A 9,308-nucleotide genomic window follows, 5' to 3' on the forward strand; every position below is an offset into this window, starting at 1 on the left:
AACCAAGGCATCTAAGGCTGCGCTTATAGTGCCGGCGACGCAACCGATAATTTAATTTTAGGCAACGTCGCTGGCTACAAGGCCAGTGGCGTCAGAAAAGGGGAAGGCAGAGGGACGGAGAAGCTCTCTGATTGGCCACAAGGGGAGACCGTCGCTGAAAAAAATCAAATAACAGTGACTACCAAATTTTTGGTAGCGCTGTCGCTTGGTCGTGCCGTCACCTGCACTATAAGCGCCGGCGACAATGCATTTGTTTTTGACGTGACGTCACATCGCTGTCGCCGGCACTATAAGTGCAGCCTAAGGCTGTGCTTATACAGCCGGCAACGGCGACCGATGACATCACCCGTCGCCATTGCGACGATTTGTATTTGGAAGTTAAGCGACGTCGCTGGATGACGTCATAAAAGGGGAGGGCAGAGGCACGGAGAAGCTCCCGATTGGCCCAAGGGGAGACCTTTTTATTTGAAAAAAATCAAATATCAGTGACTACCAGATTTCTGGCAGCACTGTCGCTCCATCGCTTTGTCGCCGTTGCGTGCACTATAAGCGCCGGCGACAATGCATTTGTTTTGCCGAGACTCGACAGCGATGTTGCCGGCACTATAAGCGCAGCCTTAGGAAGGGAGAGGCAGATCTCTGATGAAGTGTTATAATTGCAGCCAGAGAGTTGTGTAGCAGGTAAGATACAGAGCTGGGAGGCTGTAAGTCCCGATAACAGACGGCCATTAGTATATTATTGTGTCAATTCATAAAAATGTGATAAGTAATCATGATAGATAACCATTTAACAGAACTGATCTCGCCTAACTGACTTTAATGAATATAACCCTCAGGTATAAGTATAATATACTTAACTAGCACCAAGTTACCTTCAAATGACTCCTTGAATGCTACAATATTGGGGTGCTTCATTTTAGCCAACAGGATCGCTTCTTGCCTGGAACCCTGAATGGCACAGGAAGACTAAAAACAACATTTGAGTTCTAAATAATTAGCCGAGTATGCACAAAACACTTAAACCTACGATATAGCAATAGATCTGTAAAGCCGTAGCAAACCAAATGCAACTCAGACAACCTTACAGCCTGGGAACATTTATAATCCTACAGTTCTCCTCTACCTGGTGTTCAGTGGCCAGGTCAAAATATACAAGAGACGTAAAACAGCTAGTTAATATAATTCCATTAAGATAATGGTAGGCAACATAAGTCAATTGAAAGGTCACAATTCAAAGTGCTGCCTAAATACCCATTAGGACCACAACCTGGATATGTATTACAATTGAATAATTTGACGATTTTAGTAGCTATGTTGTCTATAGAAACAAATTAAAAATGTGAAGCATCACTTAAAAGGACAATCCACGCGCCACTTTAAATAAAAATGTTTTATTGTAATATATGCAGCATTTAATGACCTTTATTGAAAACTAATTACCTAAGCTGACGATCGATTCGTTCTCTCGTGATCGATCAGAAAGATCTTGCTTCCCAGGGTTCACTATATGGCTGCCTTTCAGTTTCAACCAATCCTTCAGTCAGTGTAACTCAGCGGCTGCATATATTCTCATATTACGAAGGTAACATTATTTATTGTTAGTTTGCAGCTGAAACTGCTGGGAAGATTGGCAACAAATGATTACAAACAGAAAAGTGTTACAAATATCTTGCACTGCTGGGGAAGTGGGCTAAACCTGCTATAGAGATTAAAGGATGCTCAGTATATTAAAACGCATAAAACATGTCATTAAGTTGAATATAAAGAAAGCCCATTGCAATGCCGGAGATGCAAAAAGGAAGCACAGAGGGGAAATCCCTGCCTCTGCAGGTGGGCGGGGCCTGGGTCAGGGGGCGGGGCCCTGAGATACAGTAGGAAGCACAGAGGGGAAATCCCTGCCTCTGCAGGTGGGCGGGGCCTGGGTCAGGGGGCGGGGCCCTGAGATACAGTAGGAAGCACAGAGGGAAATCCCTGCCTCTGCAGGTGGGCGGGGCCTGGGTCAGGGGGCGGGGCCCTGAGATACAGTAGGAAGGACAGAGGGGAAATCCCTGCCTCTGCAGGTGGGCGGGGCCTGGGTCAGGGGGTGGGGCCCTGAGATACAGTAGGAAGGACAGAGGGAAATCCCTGCCTCTGCAGGTGGGCGGGGCCTGGGTCAGGGGGCGGGGCCATGAGATACAGTAGGAAGGACAGAGGGAAATCCCTGCCTCTGCAGGTGGGCGGGGCCTGGGTCAGGGGGCGGGGCCCTGAGATACCATAGAAAGGACAGAGGGAAATCCCTGCCTCTGCAGGTGGGCGGGGCCTGGGTCAGGGGGCGGGGCCATGAGATACAGTAGGAAGGACAGAGGGGAAATCCCTGCCTCTGCAGGTGGGCGGGGCCTGGGTCAGGGGGCGGGGCCCTGAGATACAGTAGGAAGGACAGAGGGAAATCCCTGCCTCTGCAGGTGGGCGGGGCCTGGGTCAGGGGGCGGGGCCCTGAGATACCATAGAAAGGACAGAGGGAAATCCCTGCCTCTGCAGGTGGGCGGGGCCTGGGTCAGGGGGCGGGGCCCTGAGATACAGTAGGAAGGACAGAGGGAAATCCCTGCCTCTGCAGGTGGGCGGGGCCTGGGTCAGGGGGCGGGGCCCTGAGATACCATAGAAAGGACAGAGGGAAATCCCTGCCTCTGCAGGTGGGCGGGGCCTGGGTCAGGGGGCGGGGCCATGAGATACAGTAGGAAGGACAGAGGGGAAATCCCTGCCTCTGCAGGTGGGCGGGGCCTGGGTCAGGGGGCGGGGCCCTGAGATACAGTAGGAAGGACAGAGGGAAATCCCTGCCTCTGCAGGTGGGCGGGGCCTGGGTCAGGGGGCGGGGCCCTGAGATACAGTAGGAAGGACAGAGGGAAATCCCTGCCTCTGCAGGTGGGCGGGGCCTGGGTCAGGGGGCGGGGCCATGAGATACAGTAGGAAGGACAGAGGGAAATCCCTGCCTCTGCAGGTGGGCGGGGCCTGGGTCAGGGGGCGGGGCCCTGAGATACCATAGAAAGGACAGAGGGAAATCCCTGCCTCTGCAGGTGGGCGGGGCCTGGGTCAGGGGGCGGGGCCATGAGATACAGTAGGAAGGACAGAGGGGAAATCCCTGCCTCTGCAGGTGGGCGGGGCCTGGGTCAGGGGGCGGGGCCCTGAGATACAGTAGGAAGGACAGAGGGAAATCCCTGCCTCTGCAGGTGGGCGGGGCCTGGGTCAGGGGGCGGGGCCCTGAGATACCATAGAAAGGACAGAGGGAAATCCCTGCCTCTGCAGGTGGGCGGGGCCTGGGTCAGGGGGCGGGGCCCTGAGATACAGTAGGAAGGACAGAGGGAAATCCCTGCCTCTGCAGGTGGGCGGGGCCTGGGTCAGGGGGCGGGGCCCTGAGATACCATAGAAAGGACAGAGGGAAATCCCTGCCTCTGCAGGTGGGCGGGGCCTGGGTCAGGGGGCGGGGCCATGAGATACAGTAGGAAGGACAGAGGGGAAATCCCTGCCTCTGCAGGTGGGCGGGGCCTGGGTCAGGGGGCGGGGCCCTGAGATACAGTAGGAAGGACAGAGGGAAATCCCTGCCTCTGCAGGTGGGCGGGGCCTGGGTCAGGGGGCGGGGCCCTGAGATGCAGAAGGAAGGACAGAGGGAAATCCCTGCCTCTGCAGGTGGGCGGGGCCTGGGTCAGGGGGCGGGGCCCTGAGATACAGTAGGAAGGACAGAGGGAAATCCCTGCCTCTGCAGGTGGGCGGGGCCTGGGTCAGGGGGCGGGGCCCTGAGATACAGTAGGAAGGACAGAGGGAAATCCCTGCCTCTGCAGGTGGGCGGGGCCTGGGTCAGGGGGCGGGGCCCTGAGATACAGTAGGAAGGACAGAGGGAAATCCCTGCCTCTGCAGGTGGGCGGGGCCTGGGTCAGGGGGCGGGGCCCTGAGATACAGTAGGAAGGACAGAGGGAAATCCCTGCCTCTGCAGGTGGGCGGGGCCTGGGTCAGGGGGCGGGGCCATGAGATACAGTAGGAAGGACAGAGGGGAAACCCTGCCTCTGCAGGTGGGCGGGGCCTGGGTCAGGGGGCGGGGCCCTGAGATACAGTAGGAAGGACAGAGGGAAATCCCTGCCTCTGCAGGTGGGCGGGGCCTGGGTCAGGGGGCGGGGCCCTGAGATGCAGTAGGAAGGACAGAGGGGAAATCCCTGCCTCTGCAGGTGGGCGGGGCCTGGGTCAGGGGGCGGGGCCATGAGATACAGTAGGAAGGACAGAGGGGAAACCCCTGCCTCTGCAGGTGGGCGGGGCCTGGGTCAGGGGGCGGGGCCATGAGATACAGTAGGAAGGACAGAGGGGAAACCCTGCCTCTGCAGGTGGGCGGGGCCTGGGTCAGGGGGCGGGGCCCTGAGATGCAGTAGGAAGGTCAGAGGGAAATCCCTGCCTCTGCAGAGCCTCCCTAGGTGGGCAGGGCCTAGGTCAGGGGGCGTGGCCTCATGTAGTGGGGCTGGAGCTGCAGCCTGAAAGACAGGCTGGGAAAGGGGAAAGGTAAGGCTGCGTCTATAGAGGGTACAGCTGTGCAGAGGCGCGCAGAGGCTGAGGGAAAGCGGGTGCTTTTTCCCTAGCCTTAGAACGCGCTCTCCGCGGGCGTGTCTATGGGCGGGCCAGTGACGTCATGGAGTTGGTTCACCTTCATCGGGCGAACCGCTGTATAGAAGCAATCACTGCCTTTAGGCAGTCTGATCGCTCAGCAAGCGGACGCGTCCGTGTGGCCTGCCTTTGTATGGACGCAGCTTAAGAGGGGAAGGGATACAAAAAGGAAGAGACACAAAGAGAAAATGACATACAAGAGAGAAATACATAAGAGGGAAAGGAAAGACATGAGGGGGACAGAGAAAGAGCAAAGAGAGAGCAGAGAGCAGAGAGCTGAGAGCGAGAGAGAGAGAGAGCAAAGAGAGAGGGGCAAAGAGAGAGGGGGAGAGAGAGAGAGAGCAAAGAGAGAGAGAGCAAAGAGAGAGAGAGAGAGCGAGAGAGAGAGAGAGAGAGAGCGAGAGAGCAAAGAGAGAGAGAGAGCAGAGAGAGAGAGAGAGCAAAGAGAGAGAGAGCAGAGAGAGCGAGAGAGAGCGAGAGAGAGCAGAGAGAGAGAGAGAGAGCAGAGAGAGAGAGAGCAAAGAGAGAGAGAGAGAGAGAGAGAGAGAGTGAGCAGAGAGTGAGCAGAGAGAGAGAGTGAGAAGAGAGAGAGTGAGAAGAGAGAGTGAGCAAAGAGAGAGAGAGAGAGAGAGAGCAAAGAGAGAGAGAGAGAGAGCAAAGTGAGAGAGAGAGAGCAAAGAGAGAGAGAGAGAGCAAAGAGAGAGAGCAAAGAGAGAGAGAGAGCAAAGAGAGAAAAGAGAGAAAGAGAGAAAAGAGAGAAAGAGAGAAAAGAGAGAGAGTGAGCAGAGTGAGCAGAGAGAGAGAGAGTGAGCAGAGAGAGAGTGAGCAGAGAGAGTGAGAAGAGAGAGTGAGAAGAGAGACTGAGCAAAGAGAGAGAGAGAGCAAAGAGAGAGAGCAAAGAGAGAGAGCAAAGAGAGAGAGAGAGAGAGAGAGAGAGAGCAAAGTAAGAGAGCAAAGAGAGAGAGAGAGCAAAGAGAGAGAGAGAGAGAGCAGAGAGAAAGGAGAGAGTGAGCAGAGAGAGTGAGCAGAGAGAGTGAGCAGAGAGAGAGAGAGCAAAGAGAGAGAGAGAGCAAAGAGAGAGAGAGAGAGAGAGCAAAGAGAGAGAGAGCAAAGAGAGAGCAAAGAGAGAGAGAGAGCAAATAGAGAGAGAGAGCAAAGAGAGAGAGAGAGCAAAGAGAGAGAGCAAAGAGAGAGAGTGAGCAAAGAGAGAGAGAGAGAGAGCAAAGAGAGCGAGCAATGAGAGAGAGAGAACAAAGAAAGAGCAGAAAGCGAGCAAAGAGAGAGAAGAGAGAGAAAAGAGAAAGCAGAGAGAGCAACGAGAGAGAGACATATGAGAGGCCCCTGAATTTGTTTTTGCCCGCGGGCTTGCACGTGTCTAGCTACGCCACTGCCCACACATAGGATATTGCATGGATTGCCTCTAAAGTTTATAAATTTGGAGATACCATCTTCAGGCTCAAGTTTATTGGAATTGCAAAAAAGAGTGAAAATATTCAGCCAGGTAACACCAGGTTTACTCCTGCAATGGTTACTGCAGCATTCTAGATCTGTTTCATGTTTATTTTTTCTAAGTCGTGAATGAAAGCTTTACTCAGAATAGCACAACCGAAATATAATTCAATACAAAATGAGTACATCATTTAATGAGCACAAGATGCTGTGACCTTTCCATATTAACGTTTTTGACAGTACCCAGACAATTAAAAACAGTGGCCACTATAAAAGAGCAATTCATGCTTTTTTAAATGACTGTTTATTAACATGGGTTTGAAGCATGGGATCTCCCGAGCTTAACCCCGTTCATTTCAGCTCCGGGGACCCCCTGCTTCCAGAGATACAGACCTCCAAAGTGGGTGCCGGTATCTCAACAAAGTACAAAACTGCCACGTCACGTGAGCCAATGAGAAGCGGAACCTGATGATATCACGGCTTCCTATTGGCCTGCAGGGCGCAGGAGCGTTGAAACTCCACCATTACATGACCAGAGCGGCTACCTGCACCCCCTGTGGCAGTATCGCCGGAAAAAGGGGGTCTCCGGAGCTGAAATTAATGGGGTTTTCGTATCCGGAGACGCCCTGCTTTAATCTTATGTTAATTTTTTATTTTAAACAGCTTGATCTTTAAATGATCACTGTATATGTACAACATTAAAGAACAAAACGGTTATCGATAGAAGATAGTAGATATATAGAAGATAGATAGAATAATTTTTTTTTACGCAATCTTTTAGAATAATGTGTTTACCTTGGGAAGTCTGATTTCTTTCACGACACACTTCTGACTGTTGCTTTGGTGACGAACTAAAAGCGCTCTGCCAAACGACCCCTCTCCAATCACTTTCAGAACTATGTAGTTTTCCATTGTGACTAGGTAGGAAAATTACAAATAAAATACAGGTGTCTTTTTTTTCTTTGCAACACCTTGTCATTTCTAAAGGAAAGTAGAACACCTCCAAGGTTGTAAAACATATAGAAATGTTTCTGCAGATACAGTTTAGATATTTTAGCCCAACAGTAATTTCATAATCTGCAATATATGTCTGGGGTTACACAAGCCCAAAGTCGGTCACATACATATACCACAGTACTGCGATCACACCATTTATGTTGTGACCATATTAATTATTTAGAAAATCCTTCGCTTGCTGATGAAGTTATCTCCATCCGCAGGACTGTGGAAGATGCACCAGAAAGATGTCCTATAAAAACATTGGCACAGCTACATATATGTGGAATATAAATATACAAACCATGCGCTCAACTCAAATTCGCTTGCAAATTATTAGTGACATTCTACATTATGATCCGAAGTCTAATAACAAAGGAGCCATTTAGTTGCATCTTTTAATCCAAACAATAGTTTTCCATAAAGCTGCATGTGCCAGAATCACGCAGGCCCAATCAGTGCTGGTGTAAGCGCTTCCTAGCACAATGCAGCCACCACGTGCTTCAATAAAACGGAAAGAGCAAGAACTCGGACCTATTGAACCCGCAGCAATTGCTTATTCCTTCTGATATTCTACGTGCTTATTATATACATTTGTATTGCAATGTAATAAATAGCTTTCATGTCACAGCGCTGTGTGGGGTTCAGTATCTTCCCATGTACATTGGAGACCGAGTGCTGGCCAGTCCCCAGAGCCTGCCTCACAAATAATGTGTACACGGTATCACATATACACTGACTTACAAATAATGTGTACATTGTATCACATATACACATATACACTGCTTTACAAATAATGTGTACACGGTATCACATATACACTGCCTTACAAATAATGTGTACATGGTATCACATATACACATATACACTGCTTTACAAATAATGTGTACACGGTATCACATATACACTGTCTTACAAATAATTTGTACACGGTATCACATATACACAGTCTTACAAATAATTTGTACACGGTATCACATATACACTGTCTTACAAATAATGTGTACACGGTATCACATATACACTGGCTTACAAATAATGTGTACACGGTATCACATATACACTGTCTTACAAATAATTTGTATAGTGCATCACACATACACTGTCTTACATACACAGACTGATGCCTGCTAGCTCTGCAATTCCCTCACAAATACTAATGAGGCTAACCGTGTTATGATATATCCATCTTTTATTTTATTTACAACTGAATCACCATGAACACAAGCTTCCTTACCGGAGTGTGTTAGAGTACCCACCTGCCTGCTCCTGTTCACATGTGCATGGTACCTCACTCAGTAGCACACAGGTCTCAACCATGCAGCCCCGATGTGCACGTTTGGTGCTGGCACTCAGTGTATCACACGAACAGCGGGGTCACATAACACAGCTGATCACATACAGTAACTGTAGCTAACCTCCCTTCCGCATTTGGAAATCTCTTCCCCATGGTCCTAGAGGTAACTGGATCACAGCAGACCTCTGTGCACTAAGAGAAACAATAGCTGAGCACAGAGCTCTCTGCTGGAGTGTGTGTATTAAGACAGATGTGCAATTGTGGGACCTAACAAATTGCACCACATCATGTATCAAAGAAAGAATGCATTTAATTTAAATAGGATTTTTCTTTGGAACATTAAGGTGCAGATTAATTTCAATGTTTACAAAGGAAAATACCTGTTCAAACCTGGACTATAATGCAGGGGTGCGCAAACTGAGGGGGCGCAAGATTTTCTGGGGGGGGGGGAGGAGGGGCGCGGCGGTTACAGAGGCCCCGCGCTTCCCCGAAAGCATTTAAATTAAATGCCGGGGGACCGCGCGAGGCCTCTGTAACTTCTCTTAGGCCTCGTGCAGGGTAGAAGCGAGCGCCGTGACGTCAGGCGCTCATGCTGATTGGGCGATTCCTGGCCAGTTACTTGCACGCGTAAAGGGAGGGGGGGTGCCCATGACGTCATGTGAGCGGTTCGCCCTCATTGGCTGAACCGCGCACGTGACCACTTTGAAAACTTTGTGAAAACTTTCCCCTCTTCCTTTAAGCATGCAGTGGTCACACCTATTCTCAAAAAAAAACCTAGACCCTACGTGCCTTACTAACTACTGCCCTGTATCTCTCGTGCTGTTTGCCTCCAAATGACTAGATCATCTTGTGTTCTCCCGTATGGTCAGCTTTCTTCATTCCCATGCCCTCCTTTATAATCTTGTTTTCGTACAGCTCACTCAGTAAATGTGCTTACTAAAGTAGC

At 50.5% G+C, this 9,308-nt stretch overlaps 1 protein-coding gene across 3 annotated transcripts in view; it reads right to left on the minus strand.

Annotated features, from left to right (window-relative positions):
• NEK3 (NIMA related kinase 3) overlaps positions 1-8,482 on the minus strand; it is a 32,670-nt gene extending 24,188 nt beyond the window's left edge. Inside the window, exons 1-3 of one of the 3 annotated variants that reach the window (XM_075592011.1) lie at positions 8,325-8,482; positions 6,865-6,986; positions 873-966 (exon numbers count right to left, since the gene is read on the minus strand). In XM_075592011.1, the coding sequence (XP_075448126.1) occupies positions 873-966; positions 6,865-6,986; positions 8,325-8,385 (277 nt within the window). In that variant the 5' untranslated portion in view covers positions 8,386-8,482. Of the gene's footprint in view, positions 1-872; positions 967-1,440; positions 1,569-6,864; positions 6,987-8,302 lie in introns of those variants that run through there. The other 2 variants (XM_075592012.1, XM_075592013.1) reach the window with 2 other exon arrangements.
• Between the last annotated feature and the right edge of the window lie 826 nt (positions 8,483-9,308).

This window comes from Ascaphus truei, chromosome 3 (assembly GCF_040206685.1).
Source record: "Ascaphus truei isolate aAscTru1 chromosome 3, aAscTru1.hap1, whole genome shotgun sequence".
Classification (NCBI taxonomy): domain Eukaryota; kingdom Metazoa; phylum Chordata; class Amphibia; order Anura; family Ascaphidae; genus Ascaphus; species Ascaphus truei.